Raw genomic sequence first — 26,246 nt, 5'->3', positions numbered from 1 at the left:
GATATTGCACTAGCCAAATCAGTCTGAAATGGACCAAATGGTCCCTTTCTTTTAGGCCTGCGATGACCACCTGGCATCAGTGCTCTAGTTGTAGCACGCTTTTATCGAAAGTGTCTCATCTATGGCATTCAATCATATTATGATTTGTTGGATTTCATGTATTTTGTTTGCTTAGAATTAGTATTTTTACACTTATTGCAAGTTATTGATTCATGAACTATTTGCAACTTTTGATTAGCCTCAAAAAATACATTCTTATAAGAAAAATAAAGAATTTCAATGCTATTTCTCAATTATCCCATAATTCATTCACAAATATTCTCAAAGAAATATAGCCAATCTAATCGTGAAAATTGTGGTATGTTAGCTCCGTTGAATTTAGGTCATTAACAGATTTGAAATGGTATATTATGTTCATGGATTAAGGGTGTCCTTGATAGAAACAATTGATAATCCATAGTCTGAGATTTCCCCAACGTAGACTGGTTCATCAAGTAAGCCTTGGGTGAAACCGTTCGGTCATCTTCCCAATCAAAGAGTGCATGATATGAAGCATCAAATGTCAAAGCGAATATAGGCTTTAAATTCTAAAGCTCTTTGAGTTTGGGAATAAACTATTAAAAAAATAATAATAATTTTTGAGAGTTTAAGTAAATTATGATAATGTGCTACCGAGAGATTTTACCCTCTTATGAGAACTTCATATTCCTAATTCAATGATTTATTTATGGGCATAAACTCTCATGATTAATTATTCCTTTATTAATGAAGAGAAGTCTTTATTAAAGCTAGTAGTGTAGGCTTTCTAATAGATGCATGTTTCAAAAGCTTTCTCAATATTGAAGGTTGAGAGGATAATGATAATATGGATCAAAATCCCATGTCATCATCTTCTCAAGCAATTATAGACCATGGTATATTCATCCTATTGAGATAACTAACAAAACCCAACTAAAATATCTCTTTCAATTGTCACGGGTTTCAAAGCATACTAAGGGGCCAATTTTAAGATAAAATAGAATAATATAGGGTTTTTAATGTCCATCATATCTATTAGACAAACTAAAACTTAATTTAACCCATCCTTTTTATGTTGCCTGGCTGACTTATAACCTTTTGAAGGCTTTGGTGGAATTTATCCAATCTCCCTCATTGAAGCACCTTATGATGTCGTTAGAGACGAGCTTTAACATCTTATTCAAGAAGAATTTTCTTTAATGGATAGAAATCAGCCTAGTCGTTAAAATAATTTTTAGTAGTCTTCACATATAATTGATGAAATTCTCTAATAATCCTCTCAAAACTATTATGAATATTCATTAGATTCAATAGGAAGATCCCATCATTATAGCAATCTTAATGAAATTGCTCATTTCATGTCATTGGATCATCTCATTGGCACTTTTAAAATAAATTACATCCCATCAAGCTATAATCTTTTATTTGTTGGAAGTACCATTTTTAAGCAAGTTCTTTTTTTTAAATAATATTGTATTTTATCTTTCCATCTATAAAAATTCCATGAGGATAAGTGACAAATATTATCTCGAGTCTAAACACCTAAAAGACATGCCTACAAGGAAACCTCGATGGAAAAAAGATATTGATAAGGTCATCATTAGAAAGACTTAATGAGAATAAGCTGTTGATAAGTTGCATTCGTCTAAAATCTCATAAATACATAACTCTTAGAAGGTACATATTCTTTATCAAAACCTTAGAAAGGGAACGTCTTAATTCTCAAAATCTTGGAAGATTAAAACCTCAAAATATATAAAATTTTCTACTTATCTAAACTCTCATTAGATACAAGTCTCAAATCTTTTAAATATAAAAGGCATAATCTCAAGAAGGTACAAATTTTCTACTCTTCTAAATTCAAAACCTCAAAAAGTTTATTATTTCCACTCATCATAAAATCTCAAAAAGTATATTATTTTCACTCATCATAAAAAACTTCAAAGACGGACTCAAAGTTAAAGTTTTTTCGTTTCATTTAAAAATTTCATAAGGTATAAGGTATCATTATTTTTCCATCTAAAAATTTTAGAAGGCATAAGACTCAAAACGTATAAGTACTTTTTCATCTAAAAATCTAAGAAAATATAAGCCTAAAAAAGATTTTGATTTTATTTCTCACTAATCTCAAAAAGTACAAGCTTTAGAAGGTACATGTCATTTCCCATCTAAAAACTTAAAATGAATAAGCCTCAAGAGATAAAAAAATTATCATCTTATTCAAAAAAAAAAACATAAAAAGTACATACCTCATATATTATAAAATTTAATTCATTAAAATACCTCAGAAGGCATAAGTTTTAGAAGATGCATGAGCTCAAAGTCTAATAAGGCATCCAAAATTGAAACGCCATAAAAATCACATAATATTGGACAAACTCCCTTCAATTAAGGGAGTGGAGCTACTATGTTTTAATTGGGTAGAAATATATTTTTTATTATAAACTCAAAGATTCAATTATGATATGCAAAATTTTTAATAAGGAATATTTATTCAAGGGATGAACAAAGAAGAAGTCTTAGTTTAATATAAACTTTAGAACTATTGGACCTACATGATGTCAACACACTCCTCATTATCATCACTAAAAATTTCGTAAAATCTTCTATAGCCTTCATACCTTCAAACTTTTTAGCTAAGTTTCAAACAAACGGTCCTCCCCTCAAAAATTTCTTATAATTTTTTGTCATGTAATTTAAACCTCAATTAAAACACATATGGAATAATACCAATAACATCAACTCGGACGATGATGCTGATATCACCAAGGATATTCGGCTCTCATTTATTCGACTTCTTTGTTGTAACCCTTTGAGCGATAGTGGGTTATTGATTCCTTTAAGGGATTGTAACTAATTTTTTATTATTAATGCGTACACCCTTTTATGAGTTCTCTACTCCAAAAAAAAAGGGGGATTTTCGATTAACCTGTTTCTGCTTTAAGCTCTATGGAACAACAAACAACTGACTATTCTATTGCATTGATTCATCACTATTGTGCCATGTGACCTTGAGTCCTTGAGTATCTCTGAACCTATTGTAGAAGCCGTTTTAAAGAGAAGCAAAGCAATGCCTCGATATATTTTCATTTCCCTCAATCAGGTGGTTGGATTTGGATAGAATAGAATCATCATTTATTAGCAATATAGCTAGCACAAGTGGACCCTTTAGTGCATTACACACCAATTGGATGATGGTACGTTGATGGTGGACCTTTAGTGCATTAGTGATGATGCTGATGATCGATGCAAAATTAAGGACCCCTGAAAAGAAATTTTGTGCTGCAGTGTGTGGACATTCAAGTTTCGGAATAAAAAAAAAAAAATTAGTCTTTTGTGGCAGTTTTAAGCGGCACAACAATCTCAGATTTGTGCCGGTTAAAACCGCCACAAAAAAGTAAACATGTTCATATTAGAGGAATTTGCATCGGCTTTAATCGGCATAAATCTTATACTTTGGACTGGTTAAAACCGTTGCAACAAAAAACGATACGCAAATGCTACCCCGACGGTCGTAAAACCTCCGTTGAATGTCATTGTAGCGCATAGTAATTACAGTGTATGTGTAGCGGTTTTAAAACCGCTGCAAAGGAATTTGTGGCGATTAAAACCGCCGATATAGGTCAAAATTTGTGCTGCAATTGCCTTATTTTTTGGTAGTGTATATATTATGTCAACACACTCCTCATTACCATTATTTGAAATATCATAAAATCTTTTGTAGCCTTCACACCTTAAAACTTTTTAGCTCAGCTTTAAACAAACGGTCCTCCCCTCAAAAGTTTCTTATAATTTGTTGGCATGTAATTTAAACATCAATTAAAGCACATATAGGATAATACCAATAACATCAACTCGAACGATGATGCTGATATCACCAATATTAACATCCAACATCAATAACAAGCTCCATCTTTGTTGGTACCACTTATTGTCATGAAATTTGTTACAATATTGAAAGAAAATAAGATGGAAAAAATATGAAAATAATTTAAAAAATACGAAGGGACATATATATCACTAAATATTCTTTTCATTGAAATAAAAAACGCTAAAACATTCACTCGTATAATGTCTAAAAACATGTTTCTAATGCTATAACATAACGCCAAGATCACTGAGCTACAACAACTCAAAAAATAATTTTAGAAAAAAAATAATATAAGAAATTTTCTTCTTTTTTCAAAGAATGTAATCATCAATGAGAGCATCTAAAAAAAAAAAAAAACTAATTTTGAAAATTGTACCAATTGTAGAAAATTCTTGAAGTATGCAATTAGTAAAATGGCAGATTATATGAAGTTTTTGTCCCTGAAATTTTTATTCTACTAAAAGCTAGTATTTTTATGTGAAAAAACCATAATAGAATAGAGACTTGGGGAAGGGATAGCAACTATCAAGTTTCATTCATCTCTGACTATGCAAGACCCTTCATGATTCTTGGTAGCAAAGCACTAAAGCTTGGAGATGGAGAATGTCTACGACATATGAAGGACAGCATCTTATTAAAAAATGTTAACGCCTGCGCCCTGCGATAGGAGATTTAAGCCTCGTTTGGGATGATTTTTTTTTTCTGTCTTTTAAAGCATCTTTTTATTATAAAAATTTAATTTTTTATACTAGAAAGCTGCTTTAAGAAGCGGCAATAAAGCCGTCCCAAATGAAGTCTTAAGCTTTGTTTGAGATGAATTTTTTACTATTATTTAAAATAATTTTTTAGTATAAAATTTTTAATTTTTATGCTAAAATTTTGATTTAATAAGCAGTAAAAAAGTCATCCAAACCAAGCCTTATAATCCACACCCATAGAAGATTGTGTTAATTTTTTTTTTTTTTTAGAAAATAATTAGAGGCTAATAAGAGAGAAATAAGATGTGAGATTTTTCTCCCTCCTACATAAAAGTATTTATAAGTTTAAAGGAGTTCCAAATTCTTCTTCTTTTTTTAATCCTTTTTCTCTTGTTTTGTGACATTTATGATTATTAAAAATTTATTTAACCTTGCATTCAGCCCGTGTTAAATTATTTAATGCCCTTCAAATGACAACAAACACAATTTTTTCTTCATTATCTTATTAAGAGTCAAATTATCATTTAAATCTAATTAAAAATATCATTTTAAATACTTCTTAACCAACTCTTTTTCGATCTACCTCTATCTTTCTTAATATATTTTAGATCCAATATGTCTATTCTCCTAACACTATCATTGTCGAGTCCTAAGCACTCGATGACAAAAATAAAAAATTACATTAGATAGTCAAACAATCAATATAAAACTTATCGAATAATCATGACATATATTTTTTAACACATTACTTTAGCATGAGTGCAATATAAATTAGGGAGATTTACATACACACCACTTTCTTTTATGCCATTTACATATCTACAACCGATAGAACAATTTTGGATGCATAGAATTAAATATTAAAGTTTATGAGATGGTATGAATAGTAAAAATGAATTATAAGAGAAGTATATTTGATATTAAAGTTGTATATGAATGATAGACGTAATATTAATATTTTGGATGTTAGATATATAAATAGCATAAAATAAAGTTATATGTATGTAAATTTCCCTATAAATTATGAGCTTAAAAAATTATTTATATATTATACCATCTCAAAATAAATCCAAAACTTTAAAATCCATCCATATCCAAACTTAAGGCTTCGTTTGGGACGGCTTTCTTTCTGCTTCTTAAAGCAATTTTTTAGTTAAAAAATTAAATTATTTATACTAAAAAATTAGTTTAAGCAGTAAAAAAGCCGTCCCAAACGAAGCCTAAATCAGAATATCCTACCCAAAATTTTTTTCCATCAAAGAAGACAAGATAGAACTACGTGAAGGAAGCATGTACAGCATACTTTATGCCAGAAACTTCTCTCTACAGTTGTTTCTATTAATGTGCTAAAAAAAAAACCGTTTATTAACTACTTTGGAATGCAGGAAAAACAACTTTGCATAGGATTTTCTTCCATTATGTAAATTTGAAGATGACAAGAGACAACCATACTGAAAACTACAGTCAAATTCAAGATCAGCGGCTGAGGCAACTGGAGGTATGTAGTTTCCGAAGACAACTGCTCAAATTGCAGAAACTGAGGTTTTGTTTTGGACGGCTTTTCTATTATTTCTTAAAGCAATTTTTTAGTGCAAAAATTTTAATTTTTATACTAAAAAAACTAATTTTAGAAGCAATAAGAAAACCGTCCCAAACGAAGCGAGCGTTCATAGCTACAAGTTAATTAAAGAGAATTACTTTGCTCGGTTTAGCCTAATCTTTCTCGATCGGGTCTGGGAAGACACGTCTAGGTAAATCTGCAAGCTGTGGTCGAAGAACAACATACAATGCTGGTCCCAAAAGAGGAACGAGTGACAATGGAAGAAGCCACAAACCTTTATCTAACCTGTTGCAAGAAAACTATATGAGAGCTCATTCATTTGTTAGCTTACAGTTAAAAGGAATGAACTGCTAAGGGGCACTTAGGACCACTTTTATTTATTTATTTATTTTTTTACTTATTATTTATGATTTGACATGAAATAAAATTCTAGAAGATGGTGGTGAGATGTAAAATGTTTTATGATGTAGAATGTTGGTCATCAAAAAGAAGCATACAATTATGTTAAGTGCTGCAGAGATGAGGATGATGCACAGGTGGATGAGTAACTTCACTCTTAGAGATAGAATGTGAAACGAGCATATACGTGAAAAGGATGGAGTAGCTCTAATTGGCTTATAAGATTAGAAAGAGTCATCTTAGATGGTTTAATCACATAAAATGTCGGCCTTCTATTGACCCGATTAGGAGAGCAGATGTGTTAGAATTGGCCTATGTTAAGAGAGGTAGAGAAACACCTAAAAAGACTTTGCTAGAAAATATTAGAAATAACATTTTACTATATTTAAATGAGAATTTGACTCTTAATAGGACACAATGGAGAAAAGGGATTCACGTAGTCAACCCCGCGTAATAGGATAAATGTTTGATATTATTGTTGTTGTACTTTTTATGATTTGACATGAACTAAAAATAAATTTGATATTTTAATAATTAGTTATGTGATGGTAGCGATGGTCACCAACAAAACAACGGCAATGGCCAATGATGGTGTAGAAATAATAGTTAAAAAAATGCTCACTGCGCCTAAAAGTTGTTTTGAGTGTTTTTAAAAAATAATTTGATTTATTTTTAAAATAAAATATTAAAAATAAATTAATAGCACCCTAAACAAAATGCTTTTTTAACACAACAACAACAAGCCTTTATCCCACTACTTGGGGTTGGCTACATGAATCATTTTTCTCCATTGTGTCATCCTAAGAGTCAAGTTCTCATTTAAATCTAATAAAGAAATGTCATTTATAATATTTTCTAACAAAATTTTTTTTAGGTCTACCTCCACCTTTCTTAACATAAGTCAAATCTAATACATTTACTCTCATAACCGGATCATCAAAATGCTTTTTTAAAACAAAAAACAAAAAAATAAAAGCAAAAATGACCTTCTCAATATTTGTAGCTCTATTATGGGATTATGGTGATACAAGTTTTTGCCATTCTTACCATCTCCTAGCAGTCATGTCATTGTAGATCCAAAACGGTGCGAAGGATGAGAGCAGCAAGAAATCAAGGCTCATAACATGAATCTGCAATACCATAAATATAAGCTGCTAGAATAAATCCAAAACAATCCTATATGGAACTGAAGAGGACTTATAGTCTCGATAGATTTTGATAGAACATTTTAGGGAAATTGTATTTACTAGACAAGCATATTGCATATATGCTACAATATGAAATGAACAGCTTCAAATGATTTAAAAAGCATACTTACAAATTTACTTTCTCTGAAGTATTGGTAGAATTCCGCCCACACGTCGCCATTAGCTAAGAGAGCATATGCCACCAAGCCTAAGCCTGCAGCAACCACAAACTGAATTGCAATGGAGTTACTTTTGCCCTAGGAACAGAGATCACACTAATCTATATTCTATTTTCTATTCGAAGTTCTGTTTCAAAAGTTCTATGCAGAACTGAATAACAAAAAGCCATAAAGCTAATATACTTTGTTGTTCATGTGATTTTTGAACTAGCATAATTCAGAGTAGAACTTTAACATAAGTTTAAAGAATATACTTTGTCATGAATTGCAGCAACTCCATCCCCTCAATAAGAAAAGTATTAATGTAAAGTTTACCAAGGGGCTTAGGCTTCGTTTGGGACGGCTTTCTTACTGCTTCTTAAAGGAATTTTTTAGTATAAAAATTTAAATTTTAAACTAAAAAGCTATTTTAAAAAGCAATAAAAAAGCCGTCCAAAACGAAGCTTTAGTATGAATCTAAAAAGTCAGATGAGTACACGCTAACCTACATAAGCATGTGTATGAATTTGGATAGACTCGAATTTTCTATTTTAATGATTCGGTTGACTTGTTTTTGCTAAAGCCAATTACCATGCATAATTAAAGGTTCAAGAATAAATAAACTTTACCTACTGAGTTTAAATATCGCTCAAGACAGAAATTCATTTTTGCTTTTGTAATTTATAGTTTCAAGGGTTTCCAGTTTTACCGATGCAGTTATCCTTGATTCCAAGAAATTCAAAGGCCATTTTCTAATTTCATCTTCTCCAATGGCCGGTGGTGGAGGCTTCCAAAGAACAAAATATGGGATAAGAGCATATGCACCACCAAAGAAAGAGAGAAGAAGGAACGGCCATACAGGAACCTTGCTGCTTGAGCTGCAATTGCATTGGTGAAATTTAGGGTCCAACTAATTTGTGGTATTCTAATGAAATAAGCTAAGGTCATATTTTATTTACAAAATGAGCAGAAAACAATAGAAAGACAAGTCTTTCTTCTGACAGGCAAAAAAAAATTTGCCTTAATATTTTGAGAATAAAAATTTGCCTTAATATTTTGAGAATAAAAAAATCTTATTCCATTCATCTCATCAATTTCACACGAAACTGATGATGAAACTACCTAGTAATATTAAGTAGGTATTTATTTTAGAATTATAAATGAAACAAAATTCATCCCACCACATTCCAGAGAAATCACTAAGGTTTTGTTTGGGACGGCTTTCTTACTGCTTCTTAAAGCAGCTTTCTAGTAAAAAAAATTTACTAGAAAGCTGCTTTAAGAAGCGGTAAGAAATCCGTCCCAAACGAGGCCTAAGTATCGTCAAAAGCCATCTTAGTTCTTGTTTCACAAAAATGGTACTGCTATAGCATTATCTTTCATATTTGAAAGCAATTATGAATGTTAAGACAAGAACAGAAATTCATCCTAATCTTGTTGGAACAGTGAGGTGAACTCTGACAAATACATCACTTTCTAATGATAAAAAAACAGAATTGATAAATAAGTAAATAACGTCGAGGATAAAAGCTGTAATACTATATTCGTTCTCACATTGTTGCCCCTAAGTTGTGGTGTGAGATAGTCGTTATTTTGGAAGCCTTTATCATGATTGCGAGTGGATTGGATGAAGTTGTCAATAAGACCCTTGACAGCTGAAAGACATTGATTCATGATTTGATGTTTCATAGTGATGTGGTGGAACTCATTTTTTAATAGGACTCATAAATGATCGGTGACTTGTAGATTGTAATCTAGAAGAGAATCATGCGGTAGGAACAATCACAAATGAATGGATCATAAAATCTCGAAGGGCATAAATTGTCATAGATCATTATATTTCAACATGAGAATTAATGGAAGTCAGATTAGTTACACACATGTTTGTCTTTTAAGCACTTCAAAGAGGGGGGGCATATATCACTCCAAAGGGTAAAAGACAATTGATTCTATAGGCTTCAATATATATATATATATATAACTTGAATGTATCACATATTTCCACTACTAAACATATATTGAATAAAATTTATTTTATTCTGGCTCTCTATCGATACCCCTGAATAAAAATCTTATGTGTATCATCTCTTACACAGATTTCATTGTTAATTCTTTGCAATCTTAGAATTTGTGAGGGTATTACCACATCTAAGCTATCACATGCGCTAACTATTTATAATAGAATTTACTATACTTAATATTGCTACATTTCTTCTGTGCTCAGGATATTCTACTTTATTACATTCTTCTTTATTATTCTCTTCTATTACTTATATACAGACACATAAATGTTAGTACTATGAAGATAATTATGCAAAAATATAGCCCTTTTCAATTCTCTCCTTTCTAACAAACATAGATGATCCAAACGTTTACAAAATTCCAAACATAACAGAATGCAAATTCAAGACAAAACCTTGGCTTTAGAAATCACCTTCTACCAGTTGGAAGCAACAGCATGCTATAAACGACCGGCCATAATCCCATGATGTTCCACAAAGCCACGAGAACTTCATTCATCTGATAGCCATCATCACCTTTCAGGTACAAGAGCTTCTGAACAAAATACACATCCCTATACTGAAAAGCTACAGATGTTATTACAAGCAAGGAAATACAGCAGTTTGACAAAGAAAAAATAACCATAAACTCGACTGAAAGGAAAACCTGACATAATCCACATTGAGAGACACATCGGATGCTTTATATCATACTCCATAGTGACTAGTGCGATGGTCTAAAGTTGTTTGTTTTACCAAATTTAATTGCTAAAAAGATTCATAAGTGCAGGAGGTCATTCAGGTAAGATTAGCTATATGAAAAGGCCAAGTAATAAAGCCTTCTTCAATGAAGACCTTATAGTAAATTATTCTTATCAACTGCTCCTTAGTTGAAACTGTCTGACAAAATAACAAATCAAAAGAACCAATGAAAATCTAAAAACATGTTTTCAGATTAGGAGACCCCGTTTTATGGTTATACACTTCAAGGCTGTTGATTAAGAAGCCCATGCAGCTTTAAAATTCATGATTAATAAAATTAAACGAAAGATGTGTAACTCTTAGTAATTAATTGCTAAAGACTCACATTCAAAGTAAACTTGGATTTAACAAGGATGTAAGTTCAAGTGTAATCAAGAGTAGTCCACACTAGACAATGCAACATATCAGATTTAATTAGGTTTTGTAGTGTACATATATATATATATAATGCATTGTATAAATTATAGTAACACTAACTAAAAATGCATTAAATAAATTACATTAAACTCTTTAAAAGACTATTTAGTAGGAGGAATAACTTAAATCCTGTAAACAACAAAAAAATGCCATGTTAAATCTCACAGCAACTTAAATCCTCTATTTCTACTTTTTTCCATAAATTCCTGATAATTCATGAATTAGCTGAAGAAGCGCAAAAAATGGGAGAAAAAGATCGTTACCTTCGTAGCGAGCTCCACTCATTACTTCCTACCCAGCAAGAACAATGTCATCGAAGGAGGCGAAAAAACTTCTTTAGAGACTCTTTCAAAACTCTACTTCCCACGGCACACAAAACAGAAGCAGCAACGAAGAAGAAATATGAAGAAATAGAAAACAGCTTTATTCGAACAACTGTGACTATTGCGGCGATCTAAGAATTGGGGAATTGATGGGTGGGAATTTAGCATTGGGGTTTTAGGGATAAGATGTTATGTAATTTTTTTAGAGTTTTTGGGCAGAAAAAAAATTATGAACTTTTCAAAATTTGAAATTAATGAACACAGAATAATTAAACCTGGATTTACAGGATTTCCTAAAACATACTCGAGTTAAATCCTATTGATATCCAAACAGCACCCAAGAAATTATTATAATTATTTTTACAATCTTGCCCAAGCATGTGAAATTTACAGAGCAGTCCTACAAGTCATTTGTCTTCTAAAACAACTACAACAACCAAATTCACCAGTGCAGAACCAAATAAGAAATCAATTACAGAAATAGTACCTGTCTATCACGCTTCTCACGATTAGAAAACAGCACTAGGATCCATAAATTAAAAGAAACTATCCACTCCAGACAATTAAAACCTTACCGGAGTCTGGTCAGGCGAAAGACGGAACACGTAGTACATGAGCCCAGCCCAGAGCCCAAAGAGCAGAACCGAAGTCGTCCAATTGTTTCCACGGCCACCGCCATCTCCGCTCCTCTTCACCTCTTCTCCAACTGGTACTCCCGAATCGCGGGGCTCAGTGGAATCCCTACAAGCGGGAAACTGAACTCTAGTTCCAATGAAGTAGATCGAAGGCCGAATGCCGAGCAAGGCTCTTTGATTGAAGGTTTTCGGTAATTGAGTGATGGAGGCTCGATGTAGAGGTGATTTTGGAAGTTCAGAACGGATTCTTGGGTTTCGGTTACTCGAAGAAGAGAGAGACAGAGGAAACTTGCAGGATAAGAGCATGGTGGAGAAGATGGCAAGCGGGAAGCGGCAGCAACAAGGGGTTATGCGGTGACCTTCTAAAATAAATAAATAAAAAAACCAAAATGGGAAAAGATAAAAAATATATATATATATATATAAACTACACGTTTGCATTTAATATCTTTAGATTTTTTTTTTAATGATATAATTTGGTTTGTTTTTACATTCATATAAATTAATTGAATGAGTATTTAAATAAATTAATAAACAAATTCAAAAACTAAATGAACATTTATTTTATTATTAAAAAATAATTTTATTAATTCAAATGAATAAAAAATTCAATTAATTTGAAATAAATATCTAATTATTTGATATCAATTAAACAAGCACTAATTAAAAAGAAACTAAATAAATTACTAATAAGCTTTGTTGCAATCATTTTAACAAATTTGATCATTGAAATGGAGAAAAAAATTAAAGCTAAATATGAACAATAAAAATTTTGAGATAAGGCATTATATATACATAATTTAGGATCTGTTTGAGATGACTACAACTTTTATAAATGTGACATAAAGCTGTTATGAAAAAGATAAATTTTTTAAAATTGATGTAAAAAGCATATTCCTATAATACAAATTTCTTAAAAATAGTGACAAAACAATAGCCAAATAAAAATTGATCATCTATTAAATTACTATAATATGCAGCTTGTACGTCCACTGTATCACCTATTTATGTATGTAAAATGTCCACATGATCACCTAAACCAACAAAAGATAGCGAGCTTATTGATCTTGCATTAACCTCGTTTGCACAAAAAACTATTGTTAAGACAAAATCATACATTATTTGTTGAACAATGTTTGAACATAATTTGAAAAAGATAAAAAAAAACATAATCTTCGATGCCTTAAACCATATTAGATCATCGTTAAAACAAGGTTCAAATATAGTTCGTATAGGAATTTTAAAAATAAATGCGCTCTTTGATACCATCTAACTCAACATAAAACAACCTAATCGACATTACAATATTACATGATAGAAACCTAAAAATAATACTCATGTATGCTTAAGTTGTTGATGAATGACGAAATTTCCAACTTCAACGACACGATCCCTTATGAGCGAAAAAACTCATGGCAATAAAAACAATGAAAGAAGTTGTGAAAAGGATGATGATAATTGAGAATTTCAAACATTATGGCTAGAAAAGAAATAACATCCTTAAATCATCATCATTTGCTTTATCCCAATTACCTATGTCAACTTTTTTAATCATCATTCTCTATTTGATCTTGTTGACTAGGCATGAGTGTTAACTTTATTTTGGTTGCATCTTTTCATAACTCCTAGTATGTTATATTTGACCCTCTTTCTTTCAGAATCCTTCACTTATTTGTGTATTTTTTACCTTTCATTGATCACCTACTTCCATTTTCCACAACATTTACCTTTCACAGATGCAATTCCCACTCTCTCTCAAATATAATCATTTATCAATCTCTCATTCATAATTTTATCATACATCGAACTTACTGTTTGCATTTCAACCACACTCAACCTAACTACCACTAAAGACTTAATCGTCAAGCATTCATATCTAAATAGCATAGCAGGTCTAAAGTAAAATCCTTAAATAATATTTAACAAAGATGATGAGAAATCTGATGCCCTTTGGTGTACTGGAAAAGGGAAAGCAAAGTAAGCTTACTTGTAATTTACAACCATCCAACTCTCTGTATTGAGCTCTCCATTCTCCTTGCTCAGATGAGAAAAAATAGCGAACGAAAGGCAAAAGAGACATAAAATTGATATCGTCTCCAAGCAAGAAAGCAGAAGGAACTCTCCCTGTCAAAAAGGCAAGTGGAAATATATTTTTAACTTCTTAAAGAAAAAAAGTCTAGCACAAGTACTAAGTCAAGTATCACAAACCTTGAGAACATTTTCTCCAAAAACACCCCCATTAGTATGGTGCTCTAAAAAGTCATGGGCATGCTACCCCGGCTTCTTCTCTTGCATCATCTTTCCAGCAATGCCTTAACATGTTCAGCCTTCTTTTAGTACTTCTCAACTCATCATGCAAACTAGATATTGCTTTTTGATGAGATATCAAGCCCCTATCTTGAATATCTTTTAAGAGTTTTTCTCCCTCAATAAGTTTATTTTCCCTTGTAATGGCATCAATAAGTACTGTGTAAGTAGTGACATTAGGCCAGAGGGACTTTCGCTTAATCTCCTCATACAAATTTAAAGCGTCATCTACATGACCATGGGCGCACAATCCTGTCATTAAAACATTATATGTAACCACATCAACATTCAAGCTACACCGTTCCATCACATCCTTAAGATGCAGTGCATCATTCAGCTTGCCTTCTTTGCTAAGCGCATGCATGAGAGTAGTAAATGTAGCAGCAGTAGGCACAAGACCTGTTCTGAAAAAGTCAGAAAAGACCAATATTGCTTCCTCAAACTTTCCACACTTACAAAGACCCCTAACAATAGCACTGTCAGCCACTTCGCGGGGCACAAGACCCAATGTCTCCATTTCATCTCTCAGATGAAATGCACCTCGTATATCACCAATCCTACATTTTCCATTGATTAGTGTAATATAATGGGTGTGCTTAGGACAAAACCCTTCCTCCATCATTTTATGCAAAATGGTATAGGATTTCTGGAAACAACCTTTTCTATTCAAGCCACTAATAATGGCATCATAAGCATCACAGTTGGGAGATATTTTCAATCTTTCCATGCAATTGACTAGTTTGAAAACATAATCCATTTTACTTTCCTCACTGTACTTTATAAGAAGCATACTAAAAGTCAAGTAATCAGGAATAATACCCTCATATACCATTTTTTCTAGAAATTTTACCCCCAAAATAGTCATACCGGACGCACAAAACCCAAGAATCACTGAATGATAAGTCAGTTTATCTGGAATGATACCTCTCTGTAGCATTGTTTTGTACAGTCTAAATGATTTTGATACCAAATGTCTTTTGATATATCCATGTAAAAGAATATTGTAAGATGTCAGAGTTGGAGTAAAACCTTTCTTTTCCATATGTGAGAAGATCATCTCCACCTTTTTCATCCTACCATTTCTTGAATACCCATCCATCAAAACATTAAAAACGATAGCATCAGGATAAAGGGTACCTTTTTTCATGAGTTCTCCAAAAATGAAAGAAGCAGCCTTCAATTGGCCTTCCTTTATCAAACCCTGAATTAAACAAGTGTACGTAACATGGTTTGGAAACAATGCCTTCTCCGCCATCTTCTGAAATAGAATAATAGCAGGAACAATATCACCCTTCTGACAAAAGCCGCTTATAAGAATGGTGTAGGTATAAACATCAGGAATTATGTTATTTTTTATCATATCATCACATAATTGCAAGGCATCTTCTAAATTTCCTGAATTGCTAATTCCTTGAAGTAATGTATTATATGTAGTACTATCAACAGCAGAAGGAAATGCATGAAGTTTCAACAAAAACTTTTTTCCTTCATCCAAATTGCCACCATTGCACATTCCTCTGAGCAAACTTTGATAGGTAAAATTATTTGGACAGATACCTCGTTGAACCATTTTGTCATATATGGAAAATGCTCCAAGTGAATCACCTCTATCTGCATAACTGCTTATAATGTAATTAAAAGTTATTGAATTAGGAGCTAGCTTCATCCTAATCATATGTTCCATGAAATGCTCTGCTTCTTTGTATTTTCTCTTTTTGCAAAGTGCAGAAATCAATGTATTACATGTGACCAGGTCAATGATTTGACCAAATTGATGCATGTGAGAATAGAACTTCAGAGCTTCTATGACATACCCAAGCCAGCAAAAATTATAGATTATTGTTGCTAATAGAACATTATTTGGCATAACACTGCTCTTGAACATCAGGGATAAAACCTCCTTTATTTGGCATAACTTACCAACTTTACATAAACCATTAACAAAAGCTGAGTAAGTCACAACATCAGGATTGACCTTAAGTTTAGCCAAATTAAGAAGAACATGTCGAGCTTTAAAGAGCTGCCCTTGTCTACAAAATCCATCTAACAAAGTTGTATACATGATATTGTTGGGAATGAGACCTTTGGACCTAATCTTATCGAGAAGATTCATTGCAGCATCCAGCTTTGAAGCCTTGCAGTATCCATTCAGTAAAGTACCATAAGTGATTTCATTAGGTTTCATCCCCCTAGCTTCCATTTCACAAAAAACATTTAAAGCTTCATCAATCATGTCATTTCTAACATATCCATCAATTAAAGTATTGTAAGTAATACAGCTTGGCAAAAACTTTGCATGGATCATGTCATTCATAACCCTGGTAGCAACCTTTAGCTTCCCTTCTTTGCAGAACCCATTGATTAGAGTATTATAGGTACATTCAGTAGGACATATTTCCCTCTCCTTCATCCATTTTAATAGCAAATAAGCTCTGGCACTCTTACTTCTTCTGCATAAATTATTGATGACTACATTACAAGTGTAAACATCTGCCTCAACGCCTTTTATCTCCATGAAATTCATTAGCTTAATAGCAGCTTTGTACCAACCCTTCTTGCAATAACAATTGAGCAGGGTGTTATAAGAAACAGTAGTTGGTGTATAGCCAATATGTTCCATCCTCTTCAAGAAATGAAAAGCTTTTCTAAGCTTTCCTTCGGAGCATAGAGTATCAAGCACAATATTGAAAGTGCGCACATTAAAGCATATCCCATTGGCAAGGATCTCCTTAAAGAATGCCCACACAGATGCTGCTTGCTTTCTTCTTGCAATAGCAGAAATTATAGCATTGCAGGAATAAGCTGAGGCTGCAAAACCTTGACAACCGATCAACCTGAAAGTCTTTATAGCATTATTAAGCATGTCCTGTTGAATATAAACCTTTATAAGAAGGTCAAAGACAGATGGGTTTGAGTTGCAGTGGCGATAACTAGCCATTAGAAAACGGAAAAGGGAAGAACATGATATATCCAACTGAGAGAGGTGCCTTAAAATAGATTTGGCAGGATCATACATCCGCGCCCGAACTAGTACATGGGCTGTGATACAGAGTATACGAGTAATTTCATCACAGGCCTTCTGCTGGATGATACAACTGACAAACTTCAGAGCCATTTTCCCATGAACAGTTCTAAGTTGTGTCATCCTGTAATTCATGTGATTCAGTGACTCCCATCTGTGAATTGTCAAAATGTTGTAGATGCTATTTTCTATTACCTGGACTAAAACCAGAAACAAGAACTAATAAAAGTAAAATTTGATAAATTCCAAAAACATAACAAAACAAAATAGAAGTTTGCAGTTAACATGGAGTTCTTAACCAGGTCATGTGCAAGTCTGAGACAATTTTGAAAAAAAGAAAATCAACTGCAATGGACAAGCAGGTGTTGCTTGATAAACAAGTACTATGGAGAAATTACAATTGTTTTGGAGAAACTTAGTAAATAATGCATACTTGGATTTGAACAGGGTTAGCTTCAGATAATTACTTTCACATAAAAAAACAGAGCAAAGAAGGACAACAAAACTAGTTGAAGAAAGAAATACAACTTTTACTTGTTTACGAATAAAATAGAGACATGAATCATGACAATAGCTCACCGCAGGCACTGGAAGGAAGGAAGGAAGGGGGGGATACTATAAAATGTAAGCAAAAGTCAAAAAGTAGGGAAAATAAAACTGAGAAAAAGAATGAAATAAAAAAACTAATAGTTCATTAAAGGGTAAAATAGTAAGCATACCGGGCTGAAATTGATCATTCCACTTGACACTAGTACATTCCCTGTAGGCCACTCTGCAACTCCGAAAGGAAGACATTCTAGAGATTGGGCCAAAGTGGGAGACGTTGCAGCAAAGATGCCAACCCCTGGCTAACATTCTGTAGGATGGTGCTGCCATATCCGTTTTCTTCCTAAACTACATATATTACAAAAGATAATAACTAATAAGTATTACATCACTCAAAAAACGTCATAGTTCATACGCCATAACAACTTATGGCCTAAAATTAGAAGGATAATAAATATTGCCTTCTAAAACTTTTATATAATATTAAGAGGCTGTTTGGGATTTTAAAATTTAGAGTTTAGTAAATGTGCAAATCTGAATTTAATAAATTATAGATTTTCAAATCTTTAATTTCTTTTTTTAAATCCAAACAGCTTGAACTATTAGAATAAGAGACAAAAAAAAAAGAAGAGAATCACATTTCTCTTGTTTCATACAGTGAAGAGGTGCTACAATGTACAAATTACAAATCCTATGATTAAAGAATAATTAGCATAGAATCAATTCTTTTTAGTTTGTCACAGGGAGTCCTATAAAAAAGAACGAGCAATGGTGGGTTGTGAGGTGGACTGTCATCTTATGGTTGATTTTATCAAAATATATTGATTGCTCATCAGAAGCAGGCATGAGCAACAATGGGGCTTTCCTTATAGAAAAGCTACTCTCCTTCAAACTAGAAATATACGTTGATCATTCCTTGCTTATAGGGCTGCAAATGAACCGAGCCGAGCCAAGTATGTGAGTGTTCATGTTTGTGTTCATTTAATATCAGCTTATTCAAGTTTGGTTCATGTTTGTTCGAGCTTTAGCGTTTGTGTTTATGTTTGGTTCATTTAAATTAAGGAGTGTTCATGTTTGGTTCATGTTCGTTCGTTTAGTGTTTATCGAGCTTGTTCGCAAACATATTTAACAAATTTTTTTAACTATCAAACAAACATGTTCATGAACATATCTATGAACAAATACATTTATAATAAAAGTAATTGTCTATGTAACAAAGGTAATGATTATTTATATTTATTAATTCTATAGTCAAATATTAATTATTTTTATCGAGCTTATTCACGAGTTCAAAATCAAACATGAATCGAGCTTTTATTGAGCTTCTTATCGAGCTTAATGTCGAGCTTATTCACGAACTTCAAATGATGTTGTTCGCGAACATAAATGAGCCGAACGCATTAGTGTTCAAGTTTGTTTATTTAAGAATCGAGTATTTAAAATATTGTTCAAGTTTGTTTGTTTAGTTAATTAAACGATCGCAAACGAGCTTTAATCGAACCGAACAACGAGTAGCTCGCCGAACGTTTGGTTCGCTTGCAGCCCCACTTGCTTAGAAGCTAAGTTATTGAAATTTGATTGATCAAGGGCTTTGATCAAGATATATGCTATCTAAAATTTTATCAAAGTTTGTTCTATTTGAATGATCTCTTCATCAATTTTTTAAAATAAATTATCTATCAATTTCAATATCCTTAGTTCTACCAAGGTGGATTGAGTCTTTAAAAATACAAATTGTAACTTGATTGTCACATATCATTACTATTGATTTTTTTAATGTGGATGTTTAGGTCTTCCCAAAACCTTTTTAGCCACATTCCTTAACAAATATCATGAATCATAGCCCCGAATTCTATCTTAGTGCTACTACTAACAACTACCGTCTATTTTTTACATCTCCATACAACCATATGACTTGGTTTTCCCATACAATTGAAAAATAGCCCAACCCGGTCAACATCAATGTAAGATTTTTATACTCTTATATATTTCTTTTTGAAGAATAGACATTTTCATAGAGCTTTTTAATGTGCATTAATATTATGTAGATTGCATCAAGGTGTTCATTTGTAAGAGTATTCATAAATATACAAATCACACAGATAGAGTATTGGACGAGTATGGGGATATAAATAAGTTTTTCAATTAGATGCAGGTACCTTTCTTTGTCAATTTAGAGAGTGACACTATTTGATCCTATTTTGTTGATAGGACAGGACCCATGGGATATTAATAGGGTTGCATCGCATTATCCCAATTTCCCTTCAAAAATCAAAAGTAGATTTTTGTTGAGAGACAATTATACACTTCTATGATATTGTGACTTCTATACTAAAAAAATTTTAACGCTTCTAAATCTTTCATTTCAATTCATGTATTAAGATCCCTTTTAATCTCATAATTTCTTCCTCATTATTGCTAATTAAGATAATATCATCAACATAGACAATCTAGACAATCAGAATACATGATCAATTTGTCTTTGAGATTAAACCAAGTTCTTGGAGGTTGTTTTAGGTCATATAAGAATTTCTCAAATTTACAAGTCTTATTTTTTGTTCTTAGCGTTTTCGAATCCAAGAGGATTATTCACATATACTTCTTCAAAATCTTCATTTAAATAAGGATATTTCGCAACGAATTGGAGAAGAGGCTAATCAAAATTCACAACAAGACAGAATGAACCAAACAAAGTTAATATTAGCAACTAGTTCAAAGGCCTTTTTATAAATAATGTCATAAATTTGAGTCAATCCTTTTGCAACTAGTCAAGTTTTGTACCTTTTAATAGGGGTGTCAATATTTGACACGACCGGAAAACCTGACTAGAATCCAACTCAAAAATTCCGAGTTAGGGTCAACCCGGACCCGAAAAGGGTCGGGTTCGAGTTCAACAAATCGACCCATTTCAAAAATCGGGTCGGGTTCGGGTTGAACCGATAACCTGAAATTGACCAGAAAACCTATTTTTGACTCGAAAACCCTAGATTGATTGACCCGTTTTTTACCCATAAATCGGAGATTGACCCGTTATTTGACCAGAAAAGTAGCAATCTTTGGTCGGCCCCAGGTCATTCGGGTCGTGTCGGGTTGATCCAGACTCGAAGTGGGTCGGGTTTAGGTCAGAAAAACCGACATGTTTGAAAAAATGGGTCAGGTTCAGGTTGACCCGAATAGTGTCGGGTCAATTCTGGGTATGACCCGAACCCGACCCATGACCCAAATTTGACACCCCTACCTTTTAATGCTCTCATAATCCTTTTATTTTGTATTTAATATTCATATGCATTTAATAGGTTTCTTTCCTTCGAATAAGATTAAGAGTTTTCATGTGTTATAAGTATTAGCATTTCTTTCCAAACAACATATCTTCATTCAAATATTCTTTATGCCCCCTAGATATCATGGGGTATGTTTATACAGGAATAATTAGTTGTAAGGACATGAAATTGAGGAGATATGTTATCATAAGAGATGCATTCATTGATCAGATATTTTGTAAAAATTTTGTTAAATTTGTACCTTTCTGCAAACAATCAAGGTATCAAGTTCAAAATTAGTGTTACATAGTGAATGATGATAAAGGCTTGGTTCAAATGGGAGGTTTTGCTATGAAGGAAGCGCTATTGACCAATATTTGTTGAGTATTTTTTACTTCTATCATAAATCAAGAATTTATATATGATTTGTTTTGTTCTATGTAAACTTCAAAACTTCTAGTGTGATCAGGCAAATGAGCTTCAGGATGGTCAGGTAGATCTTGTGAAGCTTGGTCAGAGCTTGATTCAGACAAGAAGTTTTACTAATAGATGAATGCTTGGTTCATCAATGTTTGTTACAGCATCTAGTATAAACCATGCTTTATATCTAGTTTGATATATTTATCTTAAGAATTTTCAGTGTCGTGAGAAGGATGAGCTTTATGGAGCTCAAGGAGAGACTTGAGCTCAAAGAGGGTAGGATTAATACAAAATTCATATTCATAAAAAGTATTGGAATTCTCTGCTTGAATTAGAGTTTTGGGAAAAAATTGTTCGTTTTCAAAAAATATACATCCATAAATTTATTTTTTTATATTAATATTTGTACCCTTGTGGGTGGGAGAAGGCCTAATAAAAATGCACTTAATAGCTTTTTGGTCAAATTTGCTTTGTTCATGAGGTGGGAAGTAAACAAAAAGCAAAACACTCAATGATTTTGAGTGGAATACTGAAGAGGAGTCGATCTATGGGATAAGTCTTAATAAGAACTTGGCAAGGGATTTTATATTTAAGAATTCTTAATGGCATTTGATTAACAAGGTAAGCAACAGTTGGAACAACATCTTCCCAATAATGATTAGAAATATTGGTAGTAATCATGATGGATCTAGCTATTTTCGAAATATGTACATTTTGCATTTCGGCAATCCCATCTTGTTGAGCAGTATATATGGAGGAGCTTTAGTGTATAATCCCTTGTTGAAGAAGGTAGTCCCCAAAAATTGAATGAAAATATTATTTACTATTGTCCATCTTAAGGACTTGAATTTGGATTTTAAATTGGGTTTGCACATAGAGATGGAATTTCTTAGCAATGTAACATGTTTCAAATGTCTTTCATTAAAAAAATCTAAGTAGCTCTAATGTGATCATTTATAAGTATATAAACTACATATCGTTAGAGATACTGGAAACACAAAAAGGTCCACAAATGCCACTATGAATGATAGAGAAAGATTCAGAGACTTTATAGGGATGACAGGGATAAGAATTCCTAGAGTTTTTTTTTATATTTAACAAGTCTCATAGGGAAACAACTAAAAACGTTTATTATTAAAAGAAGATATGAATAATTTCTTTAAATACATAAAGCTTGAATGATAGAGATAGAGATTCCATTACATGATTGCACTCTTTTTGGGACAAGATATACAACAAGCATGCTTGATTTATAACGTAGGATTTTTTCTCTATCCAGAAGATATTATTCCGCATTCTCCTTAGCATTGTAAATGGTCCTCCCTAAGATTGCATGTAATTCATATCCTTATTAAGTTCACTAATTGAAAAGAGATTACAGGAAAGTTTGAAAAGTAATAAAATTAAGTTTAGTAAAATTGAATCTGAGATGTTGATTCTCCCAATGCCTGAAATTAGAGACAATGATCCATCAGCAATCCTTCTTGAGTATTTCTTAGAGAAAGGAATTATTTTGTAAAATATGGAGATATCCATAGTCATGTGATATGATACCCCTAAGTCCAAAATCCATGATTAAATCTTGTGAATCGTTGAATTAAATATGTTTACAACCAATTGAGCAATTGACCTAATGTTGATATTAGATGTCATTAAGCTAGCTTCGAGTTGGTTTAAACCTTTTTAGCATATCCTTTCACTCTTGAATTAAGGAGAGGAATGTCAAAATAGGCGGTGGCTTCAGAGGTTCATTATTGTTTTACGAGAAGCCACAACCTAGCATCCCTATTTTCTAATCAACAAATTTCTCATGTAATTTCCAATAGATTTCTTTTGTGAGTCCAAATTTCTAGCAATGATCACACCAGAGCCATTCTTCTTTGAGGAATTTTCGCTGGTTGTATACATACCTTGAGAGCAAGTGCAAAAGTTTCTAAAGTTGTTGCAATGCCTTGGTCTTCCGTCATAAATTTTTTCCAATTTTCTTCTCTTCGGGCTTCAAAAAATACTTCCCGAAATCCCGAATAGACATGAGAGTTTCTTTTCCTAAATATTCTTCCTCATAATTCATCAAAATTTTTATTTAATTTGAAAGAAGATTTAGCCATCCTATCTTTCTCCAAAACTTTTTGATGCTTGATTGCATCTCCTGGATACTTCCAGTCTAGTTCTTCAAATACATCTAATTGATGCAATAACTATTAAGAGTTCTGCAATCTTGAATATTGAATATATCTCCTTATTAAAAATCATGGATGGCACCTTTCATTTCAAGTAACCAAGTAGTATTTTCATTATCTGAGTAAATTCCCATTGTTGTATCCCAGATTTCTTTTATCATGGCATAAAACATAAAATTTTAACTAGTTTCACTTTTCATGATGTTAATCAGCCAACACATCATCATAAAATCTCAAAAAGAAGAGACTTACAACAAACTCAGTGAGGCTCAGGTAAGCAAACTATTACGATGAACAAGTAAAGGTCTCTGAATTAAGGTTTTATCCATATTAAAAACAAAGAATAAAAGAATTTGAATCTCATTTCCCTTCTTTCATATTGTATAAGAGGTGCATATTTATAGGTGTTACATTATACAAATTATTAATCCTATGATTAAGGAATAATTAGCAGATAATCAATTCTTTTTTTAATTTGTCATGGGGAGTCATATAAGGAATAATGAATAATGATGGATTGTTGAGATGACTACCATCTTAAGGTTGATTTTTCGAAGCACATGGATTAATAATAAGAAGCAAGCCTGGGCCACAACGGCGACGAGCTTTCCTTATACATGTTCACAAAAATTATTTGAAACATGACTTTTATATTTTAATTAAAAAATTAAAAAAGAATGTCAATTAAGATAATAGAGATAAAATATTTTTAAAATAGTTTAGTCTAATTATAAGTAATTATAATTAGACAAATTATATATAATTAGCAATGTACTTGAACTGATTAAAAAATAATTAGAATTAGAAATAAAACCATTAAAATTTAATCAATGCCTTTTGCGTACTGCCTAATTATGATAAGTAAGCCCTAACTAATTATCATAATAATTAGTAATTATAATTTCTCATTCTAGTAAAATATAAACAAATCATCTAAGTTTCTCAATCACACACCCAAACCAATAAGGGTTTCTAGGTTAACATGAGTTCTATCTGAAATTAGGCCTAATATGGAGATAAGAAAAAAAAAAAAAAGGAAGAATCCTCACCGGCGCCTAAAGTGCACCTCCTGGAAATGACGGCAATTGACAGCAGCTACGACGATGATAATAACAGCACCAGCTTTTTGTTCTTGAGAAAATGGAATCATAAAAAGAAACAGCAAAAATAATGACATCTCCATCAACCCCGGTAAACTCGATTCTCCAACGATTTCACACAAAGTCAAATGTGAAGAAGAAACAATAGCGGCATCGAACCTTCACAATGGTTCTGTAAGTCGTTGATGATGAAGGAAGAGAAGGAAGAAGTAGGACATGGCTTTCACAAAATTTGGGCTCAAACACTCCCGAGGCCAGCGGCTGCTCCTTCGACGCTTCTCAGTTGGTCTTCTTCGCTCCCTTGTCGCTTGGCCGGTGTAGGCTTTGTTTGTTTGGGCAAATTATTGGGTCAGGTGACCTAAGCCATCTCTACGTTCGGTCGCCAATAGAAATGCGACATCTGTTAGGCATTTTTTTAATTTAATATTAATGCTTTATGTCTTGTCAGAGTTAGAGACCCGACCCGATAACGCTTTTCATTTGAATTCCGGAAAAGAAAGAATGGAAACGCCGCGCGGCATCTTCACTGTTACTCCAGCACTGATAAGCGTTCTCGGATTCCTCCATTACCTTCGGTTCTGCATTAGCTTATTCCTGCCGAAGGTAGAAGACAAACCTGTAGAAGATCATCAATCAGGAAGAGGTATGGTTGCGCCTAACTTGCGCTTTACTTGCGCTTGCCTTGCGTTTAATTTATATGTTAAATTTTAGGGTTTATGGTTTGGTTTTAATTTTATCATTGTTTGTTTAATGTAATGTACTGTTTAAATGTTTATTTTCTGATTTTTCACGCTTCTTCTCTTCGTAAATGGATGAAGCAAATGATATGAAAGGTTTACGCTATCTTCTAACTTTTAGGGTTTAGTAATAGTTGTATAACTAGCATATATGTTCAATGTGATGTTCAATTTTTATTTTTTTTCTGAATTTTAAACTTCTTTTAAGCTAATTAATTACGAAATGTATGGTTGCGCTATGGTTGCGCTATGGTTCTGATTTTTCTTGTTTTTATAGATGAGAACGCCGTATCAAAGGCCAGTAACATCTAGATGTTATGTTACTTCTTTCCGGAAACATTATGATGCTTTTGTTGAGATCATTGATGATGAAGTGGAGCAAACATTAAAGGATCTGAACATTCATCAATTTTTGAAGTTCCCCGCTTTCCAGCAGTGTATACCACTTCTTTTTGAGGTTCTCAAATTTTGGAGTCCTGCTGATGAAGGCTTCATCGTCCTTGGTCATGTTCTGAAATTCACTTCTGACGAGGTTGCTTTGTTGACATGTAATATTTTGAATATGGAATTTTTATAGCTATCTGTTTTTTTTAATTTTAACAGCAGAAATTTTCTGACAGGTTTGCCAAACAGAGGCATTGATAT

At 32.5% G+C, this 26,246-nt stretch overlaps 2 protein-coding genes across 7 annotated transcripts; both read right to left on the bottom strand.

Moving 5' to 3' along the window:
* Positions 1–6,140: 6,140 nt before the first annotated feature.
* LOC110094552 lies at positions 6,141–12,397 on the bottom strand. The gene is made up of 6 exons (XM_020819814.2): positions 11,970–12,397; positions 10,327–10,472; positions 8,602–8,770; positions 7,866–7,964; positions 7,595–7,677; positions 6,141–6,433 (listed from the first exon to the last, which is right to left on the bottom strand). The coding sequence occupies exons 1-6, from the start codon at positions 12,333–12,335 to the stop codon at positions 6,301–6,303; spliced, it is 996 nt and encodes a 331-aa protein (XP_020675473.1). The 5' UTR covers positions 12,336–12,397; the 3' UTR covers positions 6,141–6,300.
* Positions 12,398–14,016: 1,619 nt separating this feature from the next.
* On the bottom strand, positions 14,017–25,180 carry LOC110094553 (pentatricopeptide repeat-containing protein At5g55840). Of its 6 annotated transcripts, none has more exons than XM_020819817.2 (5): positions 25,024–25,180; positions 24,814–24,895; positions 18,078–18,252; positions 14,238–17,558; positions 14,017–14,153 (listed from the first exon to the last, which is right to left on the bottom strand). In XM_020819817.2, exons 3-4 carry the CDS (start codon positions 18,232–18,234, stop codon positions 14,290–14,292), a joined length of 3,426 nt encoding a protein of 1,141 aa, XP_020675476.1. In that variant the 5' UTR covers positions 18,235–18,252; positions 24,814–24,895; positions 25,024–25,180; the 3' UTR covers positions 14,017–14,153; positions 14,238–14,289. The 6 variants fall into 6 exon arrangements, with proteins under 6 accessions (XP_020675476.1, XP_028554199.1, XP_020675474.1 ...); XM_028698366.1 differs by having other exon boundaries at positions 18,078–18,247; XM_020819815.2 differs by having other exon boundaries at positions 18,078–18,247; positions 24,814–25,180.
* Between the last annotated feature and the right edge of the window lie 1,066 nt (positions 25,181–26,246).

The sequence above is a fragment of the Dendrobium catenatum genome, unplaced genomic scaffold (assembly GCF_001605985.2).
Source record: "Dendrobium catenatum unplaced genomic scaffold, ASM160598v2 fragScaff_scaffold_1076, whole genome shotgun sequence".
Classification (NCBI taxonomy): domain Eukaryota; kingdom Viridiplantae; phylum Streptophyta; class Magnoliopsida; order Asparagales; family Orchidaceae; genus Dendrobium; species Dendrobium catenatum.
Note: the sequence above shows the minus strand (reverse complement) of the source record. Positions and strands in the feature narration are given on the sequence as shown.